Here is a 21,375-nt window from a genome sequence, read left to right as displayed (position 1 = left end):
GTTCAGCACAATATGATAGATTCTCCTTCAGCTCTTGTTACAGCAATGGGAGAAGAAAAATCCCAAACCAAATCAAAAACTTCAAATAAAGCTTTACTTCAGATTTTACTGTAGTTACTACAATGATATACGTTTGAATTATGAACCTGTACATCATTAAAGGCCTTTATACTAATTTCAGAATATTACGATTATAAACCCTGGTCTGCTTTGATACAGTCTTCTACATATACTTTATTTCATAGAACTAAAATTTCAACCAACACTGTAAAGCTAAACTGCAGGCATGCTGGTCAATGAGGGGAGAATCTCATGCTGATCTTAAAACTAAAGCTCTGGTAAAGGATTTGTTTTCTTGAGAATACCAATGATGTAGTAGTTGACAAAAATCATTTCAGGTATTACAGCCATCGGTCATGTGGAAAAAAAACTCACTGAGTGTCTTTGATGGCACCATTTATTCAGTACCACATAATAAATGAAGCAAGTTCATTAAAAAAAGAAAAGGGAAAAAAAAAAACAGGTTAAATACTAAAGGGAAAATATGCACAAGTATGCAGGAATGATAGAAAACATGGAAAATAGCAGTCAAGTATTAACACACCTTAAAAAAAAACTGTACAAAAGGTTACACGCGTAAAATGGGTGTAAAAACACAAACGCTCCTCTTCAGACACGCGTGGCTCAAATGCTTCACTTTCCCATACTGCTGAGAATATTAGCCTGTGGAGAGAAAGAAGTGTGTGACTCAAAGTACATTTCCTAAATCACATTCAATTGAGTTTCCTTTCAGACATTAAAATCCATAGTAGGGCTGGGTTGAAAACATCAATTTCTCAATTAGAATACATTCTCGTTTGGATGAAGGGATATCGAATCTTAAATCCCAAGAATCTTTTAGTCTAGTTTGTAACGTGCCTCCCATCCGATAAATCGCAATAAGCTTTGTTCTTACTTCTGTAATGAAAGTCTCAGCTCGTCAATGAATACGAAAGCAAAACTTCATTAACATTATTTGTAGCACACCTCCATTAAAAAAAAATTAATAAAATCTTTTTACTTTTTACTGTTAATATGAAACAATATCCGTTTTCCAACCGTGTTAATGTTATCATGAAATACAATCAGTAAATACCATTTTGATGCTATTTAATTTGCCGTGACAAAGTTATAGCATAAAACAGGGTTCCTACGTAGTTTGGAGAAGGAAAAAAAAAATGGAAAAAGGAGAGAAGAGTATGAAAACATTTGAATTTCCAGACTATTGCCCCATTAAGACTTCTATAATAGAAAATTATCAATGTAAATGAAAATAAATTGATCATACAAGTAGTAGTAATGGCAGCGGTTTAGTGATTGTCAAACAACAATGAATTTAAAGCTGCAGTCCGTTTTTGCACTCTAGTGGTTAATAAACAGAACTGCATGCGTCTTGCGGAAGAACATTGCAGCCGGAGCTACTTCTCTCTATGGCGGATCATGCAGGGACTGTTCTCCTCCGCAGCGGTACCTACCAGTCTGGCCTGAAATAGTCCCACTATAAACACTTATTATAAGTGTACCATAATGATTCAGGGCAAGACAAAAACACGGTTTGGAAAATGGATTCATGTTGTACATTCTCATTATATAATTTTTGTTAATCTTGAACACACAAAAAAAAGTTATGGACAGCAGCTTTAAGGTGCTCTTTTTGGGTTTCTTAGGATATTCTTAGCACCATATTACAAAGACTCTAAAAAGATCTTTGAAAAAAGAAATAAACAGACTTTTTGTGCGTGCATGAGAAACAATAAAACTTAGCATATAGGACAATGTGCACTGAGCCAACTCTTCCACCAGCATCATTTATTTACTGTAGCTGAGAGCAAATGAAATCTGTTGAATCACGATTGGAACGTAAAATCAGAAGGTTCAATGCCCAGCCCTAAACCATATTACTGCTGCAAACCAAATACCTTTATGAAAGAGGAGAAGCGTTTCACTGTAATGCCTTCGATTTTCTTCAGGTCTTCCAACTACAAACAAGAAAAATAAAGAAAATTTATGAAATGCATCTCTATGAATGCACAGGTGAAGGTGAAGACCCAACCTCTACAGGCGGTCTCTCTCCTCATCGGTCAGCACTATACCTGTGTGAAGTCCCCATGAATCTCTCTCCAGCCCATGATCAGTTTGGCTTTCTTGTCTCCAATCAGCTGCAGGCTCTTGAGCTCCTTAAGAGAGCCGGAGTTGAGCGTCTGCAGGATTTTCTTCCTGGACTGCTCCAGTAACGCTGAATCCAGATGGGACTCCCAGTTGACCACTTCAGCGGAGGGTGGATCAACACCGCCATTTTCCTTACCCTCACCCACCTTAAGGGAAAAAAAAGTATGCATAACGTCACGTTTACTTCAGAAAAGACATTCAACAAGTAAAAAACAAACAAACAAACCACACAACAATACATTTGTGCATTTTGACAGGGAAAGTAATAATCTGTACTGGGACAATAGCCTGAAATATTGAAGGGCAGGTAAACATGACATTATAATGGGTTTATGTGAAGGTTGTTTAAGGTTGAATTAAGTTATATTTTAAAAATAAAATACTGGCCTTTCATAAAAAAAATGCCATTAATCAAATATTTTAAAAACAGCTTACTGTTTCTACATTAAATTGAAGATTAAATGTTAAATTACATTTTAAAAATACATAAAACTTAAATCTTAGGTGCGACACTGCGGTGTACAACGAGCCGGGTGTACACTGCGATTTTGGCCATGATTTGGCAAATCCTAAAAGATTCCTCTGATCCTAGGCTACAATGAGACAACTTTTTGAAAAAGGGTTACACTTAGTCCGTTCACGTCTTTAAGACACTATTTGGGTAAACTCCCTCTTTAATGCTCTAAAAATACACGGTAAAAGTGGTCTTGGTACAATAAATACTGGCATTCGGACCCGCATCCTCCAATTACATTGAGATATTTATCGTACTGGCTCAATTTCCTGGTTAGCACACCATTAATTATTGTTGTAAATTTTAATATGCACAAATGAGGGACAATTTTGCACACTGACCTCAGTCTGGACACGTTTCTTCTTCTTATCCAAGAGTTGTGAGGGCTTACACACCACAGCACACTGCTGTAACGGCTGCACCTGAGAGACTGAGAAATAGGTCCTTATTTACTAAACATGGTTTATACCATGACGGTTGTACTTGAGTTTAGATTTTTTTTTTTTTTTTTTAAAGGAAATGTGTTTGTAAAAACATCAACTGACAATTCATACTTATACTTTAAGCCAGAGCCATAGAAATAGAGTTGTGACACTCTTTGATCTCGCCGCCACGGTGTCACGTGGTTCATAGAGCGCTCAATAGTTCCAAACAACTCTGCGCTGTCAATCCAGTTGAATGGGATTAAGCAGGATAGGCAGTAGTTTCTAGCCTGGATGCAAGGCGAACTTAGCCCCGCCCACAAAATATTTAGGTCGGGCAGTTCGGTCTGGCCTCGCTCCATAGAGGAGTAATGATCTCCGAACAGAAACTGCTCGGACCAATGAAATCATCAGGGCGGGCTTTAGACGATGATGGACAGATGATCAACAGTAACGTAATCATGCACGTCATCAAAGGGGCTTGGATTATATTTGTTCAAATCCTAAACTGAGAGCTTGTTTGTAACTGCATTCACTTTCATGCATATTTCTTATTTTTTTACAACACCAGCAAAAATCGTTTATTTCAGTGTGCGTGCAGACAGGGTTGCCAAGTTTTTACAACAAAACCCACCAACTACTAGCCCTAAATAATAGCTTCTCGGGGGGTTCTCTGTAAAAAAAAATGGCGTTTGGGGGGTAAAATGTGTTATTTTGGCAAGGTTGCCTGCTAAAATTCACACTCATGGGTCTATATATCACATAGTCGCTTCAACCCGCGGGCATAGAAAACAACGTGCGGGGAAAAAAAACGCGGACTTGGCAACAGTGCAGTTGAGCTCTGTTGATGTTGCTTCGTTGCTCTGATTGGTTGTAGGTCTATCCAATTGACGGCTTTCCTGGTTCGGTTGAAACACGCCATAATCACAGCCCAATGGAGCGGTTTCAGACTCACATTCTGACTAGAATTGAGTACTACCACGTCAGGTTAAGTAGTTTCACTATTTTTGCAGCAATTTCTGGCTAATATTAACACTATGTGCATCGACTTCGACTAGGCTTTACAGTAGCACTTTATTCTGAGTTTCAGTCAGAATTTAGACACTGCGTGCACGCTGAACACAACGCTTGGTTTCAGCGATGACTAATCTGAACGCTTCTGATTGGCCATGATGCTCGACAGAAACGAGTGTGATTGGTTGTAATGCTCAACGCTGCAACAGGAAATCTGACAGAATGCAGCAGTCGGGTGGATCGAAGGAACGGATCCGTACTAGTCTCGAGTATGTTTACAAAGTTTGTTTAACCAATATTATCACTTAAACATATCTTCTATTACATACATATTTTGAAATAAATTTCCATGACTTTTCCAAAACATTCCGGTTTATTCGTTTTTCCAGGCCTGGAAATTGCCATTTTAAAATTCCATGACCGTACAAACCGTTTATTGTATTTAAATGTTTGGCTCTTTTTGTTATAATAAAGTTTAGAAACATGTTCTATGACAACACTTTTTTCGCAACTTATTTAAATATCATGATAATACCGTATACCACGATAAAAGTTTCAGCAATTAATCACAAAATACTTTTATACCGGCAAATGCCTAAACTGAACTCAGACCTCTTCCTTCAGGTAGTTTCAGGTTCGGTCCCCCGGTGTGCCTTATCTTTCACATTTAAGCAATTTTATGCGAAACGGCACCGTTCCAAACTAAACTGCCATTGTAAAAATGCCCTAATGTTATTTACAATGAGAAATCACTGCTTATTCTGAGTTTACAGAATGCCGTTTTACTTTATCCATCAGAACGAAATTAATAGCCTAAAACAATTTACTTGCAATGTTCACTTATCTTTAAGCACGTTTTTCCTCGATGAGACCTTTATTACAAGATCAACTTTTGGCACAGTTAGGCACAGAGATGCACAGTTAGGCACCTAACTACGTTCAGTTAGGCAAACCGAACATATGTGCGCGAGCATATGCGTTTCGGTTGCTTGTCTGTTTTTATGTTTTAGACAGGGAATGCCTATACTTTATGTTAAACATAAATATATAGCCTACTGAAACAACAAAGACATTGATATGCTACCGAATATTTCCTTCTGTAACAGGAGCAAAATTTCAAACTAAATGTTTTTAAATTGATTTATTACAATTATGCATATATCTGCATATGTTAACAGACTTTCAAATATCAAAATGTCTTTTAATTAATGTGCATTCATGTCAAAATGACATCTAAACATCTTTTCCTATTCTATTTTGCTTGGACACGCTTCCAACACGCTTGCGTGTCGCGTGAAAAAAAGACGTCATGCAGGCAGTGTGCAAGCTATAACATGGGAGCCGAAATAAAAACCGGTATGCAGCAGAGATGCTCACGAAAACACCCGTTCTGAGGGGACTGATGTTACGGAAATGCACAATTTACTTCCGCGCAAACTTTTCCAGCAGGATGATCTGCCACCAACATTACCCAGGGACGGATGCACTTTGTGGTAGATCATTTGAGTCATGTTGTAATACACAACATGTTAATGTTTGCAGTGAACCATTTCGTTTCTTAAATCAAAATGATGGTCCCATGCCACACTTCGCAATTACCTCTTCATTTTTCGAAATCAAAACGGAAGATCACAGATAACCGAGTATGGTGTCAAATATTGCACCCTGGTGGTAAAATGTTTAATTGCTGCCACACAGTGAAATTCATTCAATTGCTTCAAGACTCACTGGGCAACGCAACTGCATTAGATAATAAAAAAAAGCATTAGATTAATCGATACATTAACGTTAACGACGCAAAACTTAACGATCAATTATCGATCGTTGATTAATAATGCCCATCCCCAACTCGAACTGTGGCTCATACCATTGGCTCACGCTGATTATATAATAGGAAGGTGTGGCTCTCGCTGCTTTGCTATGGAAATCTTGCCTGTGCACATACGCATTCAAACACACATGCCTTTAGACTAAACACGTAATAAGCATTTGCATGATTCAGATGATAATGGTATTATTTTCAAAACCTTGTACTTTGAAAACCATTTCTTAGGCCACCTAAACTATTGTTGTGTAAAGGGGATGAGGGAAGTTTATATGGACCGACCCTCGCTCCCCTCTATTTTGACAGAGGGAGTGAGTCTACTTCATATGTACACTTCAGACAGCTTCATATACCACAATGCAACACGACTTTTTTTTCTTTTCTTTTTTAAACATCCCAAACAAACCTATATACATAAAAAATTGCTGCATTAAACAATATCGTAAAGGAAAAAAATTAATAAAATCAACTCCATAGTGGATCAAGTGCTTAGGACGTTCCAGTTCAGTCCATCGCAAATGTTCAGCCAGTAGTGGGCACTCATGCAATGCATTCGAGTGAACGAGACGGAGGGAAGTTAGCAAGTTAAGGGCATAAAAACAAACTGGAACGCAGCAAAGGTGTGCAAACATCCATATCACTATGATCAGATTTCTTCACTTCTATCCGCTTTCACAACGCTGTCGTTTTTTGTTATTGAGGGGAAAGCGTGCAGCACATTTACATATTCATCTCATCAGTGTGGACAGCTTTGGGATGTTCCCTAACGGTATACTACTGCAAATGTATTTCACATATTCTACCCCTGAGCAGAGAACAAAAAAGCACTTCACTGAGATTATATTGGGGCTTTAAGATTAAAAAAATATAGCCCATCGGAACCACAAAAGCTGACAGTAGCAGGATGAGAGAGGGGACAGAGCGGAAGAGCTTTGAGCTCTGAAGAGTGAAGCAACCACAGCAACATAGAAACATACTGCATGCTAACAAATAAATGAACAGGCAGAGGGGAAATACCAGGGAAACATCTTTCAAGGGTCATGAAACATCTTGAAATCAATACTGGGTACTCATGCATAGAGGATCCCAGGAGTATATAAAGCCCCATTTCCACCAAAATTACCCGGAACAATTTGTACCAGGAACTTTTTTTACAGGAACAATTCTTCCCCCCAGACCTGCAACTGTCTGCGTTTCGACCGCGATCTAAAGTTCCGAGAAGATTAGGCAGATTAGTCCGGTGATGTAGGACTGCGCACGACTGTTCCTCCAAGTCAGTGAAGGACATGTCTTACTGCAGTAATCATTTTTGTGTGTACCGATTGAAAGATGGACTATTTACATGAGACGTTATCTAAACCGATCTGGTGTTTACATGTGATGACTTTCAATTGCAATCATTTTGTCACATGCAGTTTGTCTGCCGCATCAAAAATGTCAACGCTGTTTTCTCCAGCAGCTGGAGTGTGTTTACTGTAGCCATAGCAACTCTTAACAGCCACCAGGACTAATACAGTATTATATAAGCTATTTATTTGTTGTAAAGTGTAATAATCATCTCAGAAAAAAAAAAAAAAGTTCTGTCAGGCGCAGTTAAAGTAAAAACTGCCTGGGACAATATACGCTGTGTCATTATTCCAACATAATCTTCATAACTTACGAAATAAAATGTTTACCCCTCCGAAAAATTAACTTTCCTCTCTTGTCAACATGAGCGCGGCGCGCGCTGTCACGTCATGTAAGGACGCACACTTAAAAGTAATCGGTCAGGTCGTTTACATGGTGAAAAAAAATTAATAACGAGTATGGAAGAGATTCAAGCTGTGCTGCTTTTGCTGGTTATGTATAGGTTTACTAAGGTAATTAACAACGACAGAAAAGAGTACTAATATGCAGATTCAGCAGCATGCAGCATATTCAGAAAGCTTGTAAAGCTAGATTTAAAATGACAATGTATATTATTATCAGCTATTACGGACATTGCACGTGAGATGGCTGAGACAAACGTGCGCCATCAGAAAGAGAGTAAGACTGATATTTACTGAACGAGACTGAACCTTGCAAGACTTTTAAAAATGCCCGTTGAAATAAAATGCTGCTTGATCTAAACCAATCAGCATGTTCAGCGCCCAAGTCCCGCCCTCGAAAGTTCCTGAACTTTGAAAAAGTACTACCTCGTGAGCAGGGCCGTTTGGAGGGGGAAATATTTACCCGGAACTTCATTTAGACCCTGGTTCCTGCGGTCTAAACACACAAAGTACCACCCAAAGTTCCTGATTCCTGGGTAAAGTTCCTGCGGTGGAAACGGGGCTTAAGGATGAAGTCAGCCACATCTTACCCTGTAGCGGCGTGACGACGGCCTGCTGTTTGCGTGGTTTGGCAGCTGTAGACTGTTTTCTGTGCAGTGGGGGCAGATCTGTCTTAAAGAGCAAGGCATCTTTGGACTCTTTCCCAGTGGCTTCACTCTGCTTGTTAAACATCTTTGCATTGTCTTCCAGCTCCTTCTGTTTCTCCTTCAACATCTTTGAGCAGAGCAGAACATATTTGAGTCACCCACTGGCAGCACACATAACCAATTGAAAACTAGGTTACGCTTCATGTGGACTCCTGTACAGTTTGCAGTTGGTATTAGTCATCCAGCCTAATTTGTAATTTGGCCCAATTTGATGGATTAACTAAACAGAACTGATGCATGTCTCACGGATGCTTATTCTCCCTCTTCTGATGCATTGAAATTCAGATGAGAATGCCAAATCTCGGAAGAATGTGTACAATACCTGAATTTCTTTACGGGACTGTGCCACAGTTTTGAGCAGGTCGAGTCTCTCTCTCTCAGCTGAGCCCATCATCATCTTCTCCAGGGCCAGGAGTCTCTCCAGAACTGATGAATCTGGTGAACTGAAAGACATTGAGATTTATAGCACATCTACACCAGCCAGAGAGCAGCAGATTCCTGTTTATTATACGCTTAATGATTTTACATAAATCACTATGAAAAAACAAAACTAAATCAAGCTAAATTCAGCATCATTACTTCAGTCTTCACTTCAGTGCCACATTAATTCATTCTTCTATGATTATTTAATGCTCAAGAAACGATCAACATTAAAAACTATTTTTGATGCTTGAATGTAAAGGTTTCAGCAAAAACATTTCAGGATTCTTTAATAAATAGAAAGTTCAAAAGAACACCATTTAATTGAAGTCAACTTCAATTTTACACCACATTAACTAGTGCAGTTTTAATGGTCACATTACATACAAGTTAACAAATGAAATGTAAGTCGTAAGCATTTATTTTAAAATTAATTAATTTTCAAGTTATGATTAGCACATTCATGAGATAGTCGAGATCTGGTGGAAGGGTGACCTCTGACCTGTTAACCCCTAACAGTTTTGTAACACCTGACATAGGTGTAGCGTAAGCTTAGGTGAGAATTGACAAACGTGGAAGCACAGGAGAGCCAATCTAAACTCTGGGTACACATTAGAAGTCTAAAACGAGACCTTTTAAAGAAATATTGGAGGATTTGTATAAGGGCTGGGTAGATACAAATTTCGCAATTCGATTTTATATTGATTATTTTGGATATATATCAGGTACAATACATGGCAAATTTTCTCAAGGAAAACAAATCTCTGAACTAATGCTGTAAATTCGCCTACTATAATATTGAAGATAAAAATGTACTGATATGCATACACTCAGGGATTTTTTTAAATAAAATCTATAATATTAACTTTAGAATTACATAATCATATTTCTGCTCCAATTTGTTTTTTATATAAAAATTTTTAAATAGTGGCTTTCAATAAACTTGCCAGAGTTTCATGCATGCATGTTTATTCAATCATGTAATATTGTGCATAAATTTAGCAAAATGTTACCCTCGAGTGAATTTTTCTAGCTGACTAACGAGTTTATGGACCCTGTTTTTCTGAGGTAAATGTGACGTTATGACACTTGTTCACTAGCTGTTTTACTGACATCTTTCCATAGCTGAAACGGAGCGATTCTATGTGACGATGCAGATTTCGGTAAGTTGTACTCTCTCTTTTAACACACTTTCAGATGCTCATTCGTGTTTATTTTGCGCTGTAACTGGTATTAAAGCAGACGAGTTACACGCTGCTCTCTTGAACTGAACTGTTCCAGAGCGATCTCGCGCCACAGTAGTATTTTTTTATTTTGTAATAAAACAGACCATTTGAAATCGGAGACGGTTTCATATCAATAGCAACAAAGATTATTGTGATTTATTTGATGGGAGGGGCGCTATAATGTTCTTTCATTTATACACTGAAAACAGGATGACTAATCAATTCTTGGGATTTAATTTGATATCAGTTCGCAAAAATGAGAATCAATTAAAATCAAGAAACCACTTCTTTTTTTTTTTTTTAAACCCAGCCCTTATTTCTATTTAAGGGGAGTTAGGTCGGGACAGAGGTCAGCCTTCTGCCTGAACTCGACTCTTGCGAATGTGTACGGAGATTGCTGGAAGCCAGTGTTTACAGTTCATAAAGTTAAAAAAAAAATTCTTACAGAAACACAACACTTCACTTCAGAAGGCCTTATTGGAGACATATGGAGTACTTTAATGATGGATGGATGCGCTTTTTGGAGCTTCAACAAATAAAATAAAAATGCACACCAAATTATAGCATTTAAATTTTTGGGTGAACTATTGTCACAAATCCCAGTGTGGGAAAACCCTAGGCAAAATAAGATTTTAATTTAAGCCATTTCAAATAAATAGAGATCACCCAGCAAAAAAAGTAAAAATGTCCTCCCAAAGAATATCCAACGAGGCACATTTAGCCTGTGGTTTTCGCTATAGGGAGTCTTACTTTGAGCACCAGCTACCAAATCGTGGCCTACCGGACAAAGCCAAGACCTGCTTAAGCGCTCATACAATAAACCAGTTCAGCAGAACTCGTGCTCTTACCCATGCGGATGTGCTGACGACGACGGAGACTGTTCAGCTTTCTTCACCTCCTTAGACTTCTTGTTCTGTGGCTCACAAGAACCTCCAGCTTCCTGTTCCTCTCTGGATCTCTTTCCAGGAGCTATATTATACCAATTATTATAATTACAACATACACCACTCATCTATAAAGAAAAAGAAAAGTAAACTGCACTGCTTACCAATTGTAGGTGCCAAAAGCGTTTCCCTGACAAAGGGTCGATTGACAATTTGCTTAGACTTGGCGGCAAAGTTAAGGGCTGAGAAGGTGTCAAAGTAGTATGTGTACTCCGGTGCAATGTTGGTGATCATGACAGAATGGGCGGAACCACCCAGAGAGTCCTGCAGCAGACGGGTGAGTTTACTGTCCCTGTAGGGCACGCGACCTCCCGCCCCTGCGTTTAGAGCGTCCACCACTTTACTCAGAGTGAAGAGTGACAGATTGATGGCTCCACTCTCTTTCAGACGAATGCCCTGGTTTCCTGTGCGTCGGTTGTCCTCTGATCCAGCCAGGTCAACCAAATACAGCTTTCCTGTTTGTTGTCTGTGGGGCGGCCCACGCTGTGACTTTACTACCTGAGAGCAAACATGCATTCATGTGGCTTATTAATCTTTTCCAGAGGGTTGGTAAGCTTTACAGGGCCCTATGAAACCAGCTTTATTTTCTTTATCTGCATTCCATTTAATTTAATGTAAAATATATGACAATTACAAATAATTAATTATTAAATTCTTAATTTTAATAACAGTGGCCTTTTTTCTCTCTTTTTTTCCTTCCAGAAAGTCTATTGTCAGTTACATTTTATAATTCAAATTCATTAACAAAAACAGTGATAATCAGTTGAATGCACAAAAATTAATCCCTTCAAATGTAAATTGAATAATTGCTTTAATTTCTTAGAAGATAAAGATTTTGACACTAAAATTCTCAACATGCACGTCTTGAGTATCCTAGCCGTTATGTCTTAAGTGAACTTGTACAGTCAAGACAGACAAGACGTGTGTACAGTATCAGTATTTTGAATCCATGCATTGTCTTAAAGTGACAGCAGCCCTTAGATCGTGTGTCCACCAAAACATTTTTTCACGCAGCTGTCTGGCGTTTTTAAATTGTTTTCAATGGGAGCGCCGCATTTTTAGAACGCCTGGAGCGCAACGAGGCGCTGAGCGAGTATTTCAAGCTCAAGCGCTGAACGCTCAGCGTTTTTTACTGGTTGCCGAGAGTTGAAGCCACATTCTGCATGTCGTGAACAGATGACAACAAGCAATAATAACAGAACAAAATGATTTAAAACAAGATCCAGAGCAAATACATTACATTATATAAAATTGCAGATACAGAATCAATACAGAAACAAAATACGTGTGAAATTAGTAACACTTCCGCAGACTTTCTGTACAAGAGTCTTACCGGAAGAAAAAAGACAGTTTCCAGCTGGCTAAAAACGCTTTGGTGGACACAGCCTTACTGCTGTCAGTTTTTAATGTTATTCAAACAACAAAAGAAAAGGAAATCACTCTTGATTTAATAGCTTTTGTAACTAAGGCTTAATCTTTAATTTATACACTGAAATATGCAAATTTATTTGACTACTTCATTCAATTTCTGTACCTGTAAGCTGTTACACCAAACTGAAAATAATTTTTTATTAGTATTTTTGCTCTATTGTATTCATTTGTGCTGTTTTATTTAGATTATTTGTTCTTTTTTATTTCACAGTAGTCTTTTTTCCCGCTGAACATAGCAAATACCGAACCGTACCAAACACTCACTCGAAAACTAGTAAGAGTAGAGAGTAATGTTACACCCCAAACCGGACTAAAAATAAATTAATTATATTAAGACATTTAGTTAAGGAAACATGTAATGAATTTGGGAAATATGACACCTTTATCATGTTCTGACAATAAAGAGTAGTTTTTTTTTTGGCCCCAGTCCTACTTTTGATTTATCTAAAACTTTGCCAAATTCTGTGACATTTTGCATTATACAGTAAATTCCATTTCTAATCATGAGTAGGGCTGGGCGATATGGCCAAAATTTCATATCCCGATATAGCTCATTTGATATCCCGATAACGATATACATAACGATATAGCAACCTTTCTATTAATTCAGTTTATGAATAGTCTATACAAAATTGCAATGTGGAAATGCAGTTTGAAATGATATACAAAACAAATAAAGGTAGTATGGACTACATTTTTATTTTATTTAGAACCTTTTTTTAAAGCAAGACTGTTAGTAAAGTTAACACCTGCCTAGGGATGTTTACCGATGAACGTTTGACCGATGGCTGACCGTATCAACGTTAACCGATCAAAGTTGTCGGTTAAAATAAATAAAAAAAGTGATCTCTAAATTAGGCTATTATAGACTGTGGACTAAACGCTACTACAGTTGGCCGTCTCATTCCAAAATCTTTTTGTGTGATTGAACATATCCCTCGCACTCAATTTTTCATAACTCGCCTGTTTGTACTTAATAAACCAATAAAAACATTTGGCGCGAGGTCACAGCGTTTGAGTTTGCGCGCTCACAAGGTTTGCAAAAAGTAAACACTGGAGGTTAGAGCCAGAGCAGACGACAGTATGAAGCGTGCATTTCGCTTAAGATGGGCTTACATTTGGAAATATATTACATCTTCATTTCAGTGGTAACACATAAGGTGTTGATCGTCTTTCTTTATTATTGTTAGCACTACCTCAAACTAAAGCGGCGTCTCTTCGGAGCTGTCATTTTCTTAAATGAGCCGCGGCAATGATTCAAATGAGCTTCTAAGGCTGGACAAACGCCTTTATTTTCAACGCGATCACCTTGTACCCAAACCATTTCGAAACTAAGGAGCCATTTGTCCTCTGATTACAAACAAGCTCCTCTGCGGCGCGTTTGCGGGACTCGTGTTTCGCGCTGTGGGGGATTTTAAAAAAGTGACGTGAGTGGAAGGGAGGCTGCAGCGTGTGTGTGTGTGTGTGAGTGAGAGAGCGAGAGCGAGAGAGAGACAGACAGAGGGAGCGCGTTTATGTATTGCATGGGCATGCCGTGGCGTGAGGTGCATCTTGACGTAAAATTCTGCCATAAACGCCTTATCGTGGCGTAAGCGATAGAGCCTTATATAAAACGATAGACATTTTCTATCGTCCAGACGATATATTTCGTCATATCGCCCAGCCCTAATCATGAGTGTGTGTTTTTTCAACATTGCAGATATCATAGGGCTTTAGAATACTAACATAAGTGTTCTCTCCCAAATACAGCCAGTACTGACACAGTAAAAGTCAGTGGTTTTGTTTGGGGTAGAGATTTAATTTCAGCACCGCTACCAAGCCAAGGTCTACCACACAGAGACCAGGACCTGCTTAAGTGCTATTGGAGAACTAGAATGAAGAGAAATGTTCAGACCTTTATGAGCAGGATAGCGTGACTGCGGCTGGAGCGCTGGTTGAGTTTAGTAGAGGCTGTGGTGCGGTTTAGACTCGCAGGGATGAAATGAGTGTCAAAATCGGCAAAGGACGAGAGGGGCGTGTGCGTTAGCCCGGGAATGAGGATGTTTCTGTCCTTGTCTTCACGGATGGGCAGGTCCTGGGAACCTGGGGACAACAGGTCCAGCACCTACAGACACAAAGCCAATCAATATTCCAGAGCAGCATGGGGAAATAATTAAGTTTGCAAACATTTTACTAATTTTTTTAATTAATACATTAGCTCAGCAAGGATAAATTAAACCAGGGTTCCCACTCTTTTCCAGGACATTATCAATTTTACTACGGCAGATTTAATTGAGGATACGCAACAGCCCTAATAAAATATTGAAAAATAAAACAATAGAATACCTTTTCATTGTAGATCTCTAAGTAAGACATCCCAACCGAGTATTCCCAACCATCCTGCTCCTTTTCCTTAGCTCCAACCAGATTGAAGACCTCCCTCACAGCTCTGGGAATAATCCCCGGCTGCTCTTGACTGCCAAGCATGGTGTGGGTCTTTCCTGAAGGGAGGAAGAAGAAATGTCCTGTTAGAGTGAGAAATGTCTACAAAATGGCACATCATGAAAATCTCAATCAGAAATCACATCATACACATAGCTGAGCAAATCCATAAAGGCAAATGAACTGCACAGGAGATGAAGGCAGGAATGATACCTGCTCCAGTGGGTCCATAGGCAAAGACACTGGCATTCTGGCCATTAAGGATGTGGGGGAGGGTGGGCTTGACAGAGGTCAGAAACACCTCCTGCTGTGTGGTCTCTTCACCATGAAACACATCAAACCTGCAATCCAACATACAATTCAGAAAACACAATGGCATCATTTAACATTTGTTACTGGTAATTTGACCATTTTTGATGCAAATTTGACCATGTTGATCCAAACCCGTAACACCTTGTTTAAACTTTCACTAGTTTTACTATTGTGTGAAATGACAGAGGGTAACTCGGTATAATTGTCCTCTAAACCACCAGAAATCAGCAGTAAGAAGTAGTAAGGTACATACCTGATGATGTTTATTTTAGTACAACACCAATACTACTACAAAAGAATTATGTAAAACACAGTAAACCTAGAGAACACGTATAAAAACTAAATTAACAAACTAAAAGCTGTGGTTTGTAATTTTCATTATGTTGAAAAGGTCACGCTTGACGAAGGCAGAAGTACGGACGAAGGAGTCAGTGTTTACATATGTGCAGAAGGAGAACCATATACACAATCAAATGTCTGTCAGTTTATCGTTTAAAACGTTTTTTTTTTACAAACACTGACTCGGTACTTATGCCTACGTTAAACGTGACCTTTTCAGCGTAATTGCGTATTACGTGACGAATGTGCATCACAGAACAGTGCAAGGCGAGCATCTGTGCTTATAAAACTTTTTTTTAAACGACCGATTGTTTCGCTAGACAAGACCCTTATTCGGCACCTGGTTTCCTTTAAAGCCCTTTGAAGTTGGGCTGGGTCGATAAACGATTATCGAATCATGATAAAATTTAATTAGATAACGATGAGAAGCTCTTGACATTTTTACTCGATATGGATTAATATAACAACTAATCACACGACACAAATAAACACGACAACAGCCAGTCAGCAAGCAGATTTTAGCTTGCACGTCAAAGTACACGCTCTACAAAGAAGTACAAAGCGTGTGAATTAGGGCTGGGCGATATGTTAATTTTTGGGGGGCGATAATCGCCTTCAAAAATATCGCGATATCCGATAATATCATCTACTCCGCACTGATCCCGCCCACTCCCCTGCGGGCCACAAAATTTTCCAGGCATAAAATGGAGGACAACGCTTAATATCCAAGAAAAGATGTACATCAGTAATTTGGCAGTATTATGGATTTAAAGTACCAAATGCAAATGGTGAACCAGTGGATTCAACAGAAGCTATCTGCAGGCTTTGCAAAAAAAAAGAAGAAGAAAAAAAAGAAAGAAAGTGAACCACTAATCTCCGCAGCCATATCCACGTACACTACCCAGCATTAGCGGTCTCCTTTGAGCCCCGCTCTGCAGCCGCTTCTCAAAGACGACGGATATATGGTCGAGCAGCAATGTCACTGTAAATGTCAATTAGAGCTTAGATCGTGCTCAAAAAATCAAGCCCGACCCTAAAAGATCAAGCCCGAGCTTGTGCTCGTTGTGTCCGAGCCTTGCCCGGCCCGGCACATTAACTGTAATTATGAGAACGAGCCTGTAATGAGCGAAGCGGACCGGTGTGACTCATGTTAAAACTAAAATTAACGAAATAAGCTGATAACATCACTGTTTTCCCAGAACGACTGGAAATCAAATTTTGCTGCAATATTGTCCTGTTTAACACTGTGAAGCTGCTTTGAAACAATCGTCATTGTAAAAGAACTATATAATAAATAAACTGACTTGGCTTGACTCAGCTCAATAATCCGCAGGCGCGCGCTCATGAACCGCTCACCTGTAAAATAATTAAATCCAGCTCAGACATTTATCTGTAGCTCACTTTGTTGTAGCCATTAAACAATGTTTGTCTTCTTTCTTTTTGCATATTATGTTTGAATAGGCCTATTATAATAGTATTTTTACATTTCATCTGATTATGATGAGTGCAAAGATGCGAGTGAGTCAGAAATGATTTTGGTGGTTAGCTATATTTAGTTTAATATTAAGTTTTGTTTTGTAGAAAGCATTCTTTCGTTTAGTTTAAATTGTATCTTAATTTTAATAAAGGTTTCTTTGGCCAATTGCCTGGGTTTAATAAATAATATGGAAATGGAAGACATGAATCGTGTCGCGGGAGTGATCGCTTTAATTTCTAATGAACTTGAGCGCGTGTCTCATAAATAAACCGAAACGCAGCAGGCTACTTGCCTCACAGACATATGCGCATAGAAAGCTTAAAATGTCCACTTTTAAACGAAGCATTCGAAACGAAAATATGTAATTAAGCAAAGTGCAGTGTTGACGCGAGCAGCTCATGCGTTTCTGTTCAGAACTGCGCTCCTTCACTGCACGAGCTGTGAGTTTAACGCGCATTTTTACTTCACTTTAATATATTTTTCTTTCATTTTTTTATATTATAATAATTTTATTCTGACACCTTTATTTTATAGTATTTAAAATACAGGCCTATGGTTAGCTTTTATAGACATTTTCAACCGTTTAAGGTTGAGCTATTTTTTTTCCCGTTGAGCTATTTTTCCCCCCAAAGGTTTCTCTTTCGTTTTATTTTTAGCGTAAGTAGGCTATTTTAAATGTTTTCCAGGTTTCCATGTTTGATTAATGTTTGTATTATTAATAGGCTATTATATTTATAATTTAGCCTAATAGGCAATAATATTTTTAGAGCGTTTTAAAACATTTAGCCAAGCCAATGTGCTTCTCTTTGCGCGTGTATAATGAAAACACAACCAACGTCTTATCCATAATTCAATGTTTTGCTTTAACACATATAGGCTACTGTAGTTATGCATCAAAAACACTAAAAAGGTGAGTGTATGGTAACTACTATTTATAATGTATTTGGCAACGCAATGTTCTGTGAGTTTATCAGTCGTCATTTTTATGATGTCGATTATCGTCTGATAACACTGACTGTTATCGATATCGACATATTTGCTAGACATCGTCGATATATGATAATATCGTCATATCGCCCAGCCCTAGTGTGAATTCAGCAAAACAAGTGTCTGTGATTTAAACTACTTTTAATTTAGACAAAACAGCCCTGACAAACACTAAACACAGTGAGCAATGATACAGTCCGAAGGATTTTCGATCTACAAATCTCCATAATTTACCATAGATTTACTTTGTTGACACTAACTTCACCATGGTACTGTGGCAGAAATGTGGAATATTCATATAGAATTGTATTATATTATTAATGTAGACATGTATTAAAGGAGTAATGGAATATTACAGTATTTTTTGTTTAGCTATAGAATTTGCACATATATACTAAATGTTTTTAGGCTACTGTTTTTCATACAAATACCATATAGATACATTTTACTATGGTAGTGAAGAGCTATGGTTAACAATGGTTATCATAATCTAAATGTATGAAACTATGGAAGACCTGATATATGAACTTTACATTTTACCATATAGAAATGAGGTTTTTCCAATTTTTACAGATGTCCATGGTTTTGTTAAATGAACATACATTTACATCCTCCTAACTCAAGCTACTACTGTCAAGTGTGCATATTTTTTTAATGACCTTAACTGTAGTACTTTGAGATTGGTTTCAAATGTAAAGTGCAATACAAATAAAATCTATCACTTATTATTATATTATTAATACTGCAGCCTGCACCGCAAACTGTGCCGAAGACATATCAGGCAACACAAACACGTCATGACTAGAAACAAAATCACCCTTAGCACATGCAGAAACTAATACATTATATGTTCTATTAAAATATATAATTTAAGGAAAAATAATTGGAAAAGTAAGTAATTCAAAAACGTGAAATGTTTGTCATATTTTGAAAATGAGTAGCTTAAAACCACAATTAACATCTGGTTTCTACCACTTTTACCCAGGAGCAAAAACTGCCTTTGAATTTGAAATAAATGTATATTTGACATTTATGGGAATAATTATCGATATGACCATCCAGTGAATATCAGTTTCAGTTCCAATTTCGCTTTAACTCCTACGGTGGCCGATTTAGTTAGATTAACATAGCAATCCCTCTCATCACTTCCGACACGGTGCCCCCTGACCTTGGACCTTGAACCGTTTGGTGCCCACTGAAGTCCATTATATGAACTGAAAGACAGACATTGACATCTTGGAAGTAAATTATCTGTAAAAGTTTATTTAAAAATGAACTAATCCTTTTAAGTCCATGCATGTTTGCTGAACAATGTTGATGTGAATAAAAGCCTAAATTAAATAAACGCGACTGTGTATTTTAGAAGACTCAGATTAAACCACTTGATTCATATGGATTTATTTTACAACCTCTTTGAGAAAATTTGAATCGCTAGAGTTTTGGGTGAATAGACTTTTAAATAGAGGGAGAGATCTCGTTTAATAAAAAAAAAAATCTTAATTTGCATTTTAAAGATGAATGAAAGACTTATGGGTTTGAAATGACATGAATGTGATTAATGAAAGAATTCTCATTTTTGGGTGAACCAACCCATTTTCTTAAAAGAAAAGCCTACAGAAATATACAATGTTTCAATTAAAAAAAGCTCTCATGTTAGCTTCAAAAACAACCAACAATGCTGTTGGAAAAAATGAACCATGTCTATAAAAAATGACCAGCCCTGGACCATATTCAAATTTGTTCATTAAATTTTAAATATGCTCTAATAATGGTTAAAATGCCCTTGCAAATGAATTATAAAGTAAATTAGCAAATCATGTATGATTATCATTGTTGTATTGTATTATTTTGTGGAAATACACTAATTAAATCAAGTTTCCTGTAACAAAGAATCAAGTAAACATTAAAACCTTTTCACAAGTATAAATGAGTGTTTCTCTCCCTGATAAATCCATACAGGCACACAGAGAGCCAGTGGATTTTCTTAAAAAGAGAAGTTTGATATCAGCACCAGCTACCAAATCATGACCTACTGCACTGAGGCCATGACCTGCAAAAGTGCTTGATAAAGAAGACAGAATTAGAGGAATAAGAAAACTGCAAACTGAACCAAAACTGACTGGTATTGAAGGGTCTCAGTGGCGTTCCTCCAGTTGATGATCTCGAGCTTCTGTGGCCCCAGGCCCCTGACACAAGGCCCCTCTCCCTTATCATCCTGCTTGTCCATGTATGGTCTCAGCCGAACCGCCACACGAACTCTGGAGGTCCGCCTGGATCCTTCATTCACAGCAACTCGCTGTGCCATATCTGAGATCACGCAACACACTCACGATCAAACACACTTCCTGGTATCCACCGACAAATGCTTTTAAACGCAGCATCGATATTAAAGTAATAAAAAAAGTTGTAGACACATTACCATTAGATGGAAAGAGTTCAGTTTTCTTAATGTTTATCAACTTTATCCGGCTGCTGACGCGCAAGTTACCCCGTTCAAAAACAAAACACACACAAACACTACCTATAAACTACATCAAACTTACCTATCGACTTGTGTACCTGTTAAACCAGGTCTTATGTAGTTTATATAACCCGGTTTTTGGCACAGCAAAGATGTTTTGCGAAATTATTTTCTTTCAGTGAACCACGACATCTCTGCAGACTCCTCAACTGTAATGGCGTCTGTGTCGGACTAAGCACGGTTACTTTCAAAAGATGAAGACTCCGCCCCCTAAACTTGTTTTAACCAATCACCGCAGCCGAATCCATGAGACAGCTTCTTCTTTAGAGATTTAACGGAAGAAATAGACTCGTCACACTGCCACCACTCGGCAGTGCATTGCAACACCAAAACAGGAAATGAGAAATAAAACATCGTTGTGCACTAGTGCACGGAACGATAACAATATTTTCAAGGGAATAATGGGATCTCATTTCTTAACGCATTTAACCTTCCTTAACACCAGCCATTACCTTCATATAGCCTCCTCTGATTTACATTGTTCTTTTCCCTGAAGAGAATTGAAACCTATTTACTTAAAACTTAAATTTTCAGCACATAAAACAAGATTCGAGCATACCAATTTATCTGAAATATTTTAACCGCTATCAGTATATATAATTTTGTCAAAACAAAGAAAACAAAGGTGTCAAAATTTTACCTTTAGGGGTCCAATAGCTTATCATTATGGCAGTATCCTTAAAAGAACATCTTTGTACTTTTTTTTTACTCCTTAAAGGGGCACTAGTACCCTAGGCCCAGAGTATCCAAATAAGGTACTACCATGAACCTTTTTTGTGGTTAAAAAGGTGCAAATTTGTCCTTTTAAGGGTACTGCCCTTGTGCCAAGCTGTTGTACCCTATACAATTTTGACACCCT

At 38.0% G+C, this 21,375-nt stretch overlaps 1 protein-coding gene across 2 annotated transcripts; it reads right to left on the bottom strand.

Moving 5' to 3' along the window:
• Positions 1-439: 439 nt before the first annotated feature.
• kif22 (kinesin family member 22) lies at positions 440-20,698 on the bottom strand. 2 transcript variants are annotated; one of them, XM_067430037.1, is made up of 13 exons: positions 20,539-20,698; positions 20,116-20,302; positions 15,094-15,221; positions 14,785-14,939; positions 14,354-14,563; positions 11,133-11,526; positions 10,933-11,053; positions 8,761-8,881; positions 8,322-8,505; positions 3,064-3,152; positions 2,133-2,354; positions 1,959-2,018; positions 440-723 (listed from the first exon to the last, which is right to left on the bottom strand). In XM_067430037.1, exons 2-13 carry the CDS (start codon positions 20,298-20,300, stop codon positions 694-696), a joined length of 1,899 nt encoding a protein of 632 aa, XP_067286138.1. In that variant the 5' UTR covers positions 20,301-20,302; positions 20,539-20,698; the 3' UTR covers positions 440-693. The 2 variants fall into 2 exon arrangements, with proteins under 2 accessions (XP_067286138.1, XP_067286139.1); XM_067430038.1 differs by having other exon boundaries at positions 20,415-20,546.
• Between the last annotated feature and the right edge of the window lie 677 nt (positions 20,699-21,375).

Source organism: Pseudorasbora parva, chromosome 21, assembly GCF_024679245.1.
Source record: "Pseudorasbora parva isolate DD20220531a chromosome 21, ASM2467924v1, whole genome shotgun sequence".
Classification (NCBI taxonomy): domain Eukaryota; kingdom Metazoa; phylum Chordata; class Actinopteri; order Cypriniformes; family Gobionidae; genus Pseudorasbora; species Pseudorasbora parva.
Note: the sequence above shows the minus strand (reverse complement) of the source record. Positions and strands in the feature narration are given on the sequence as shown.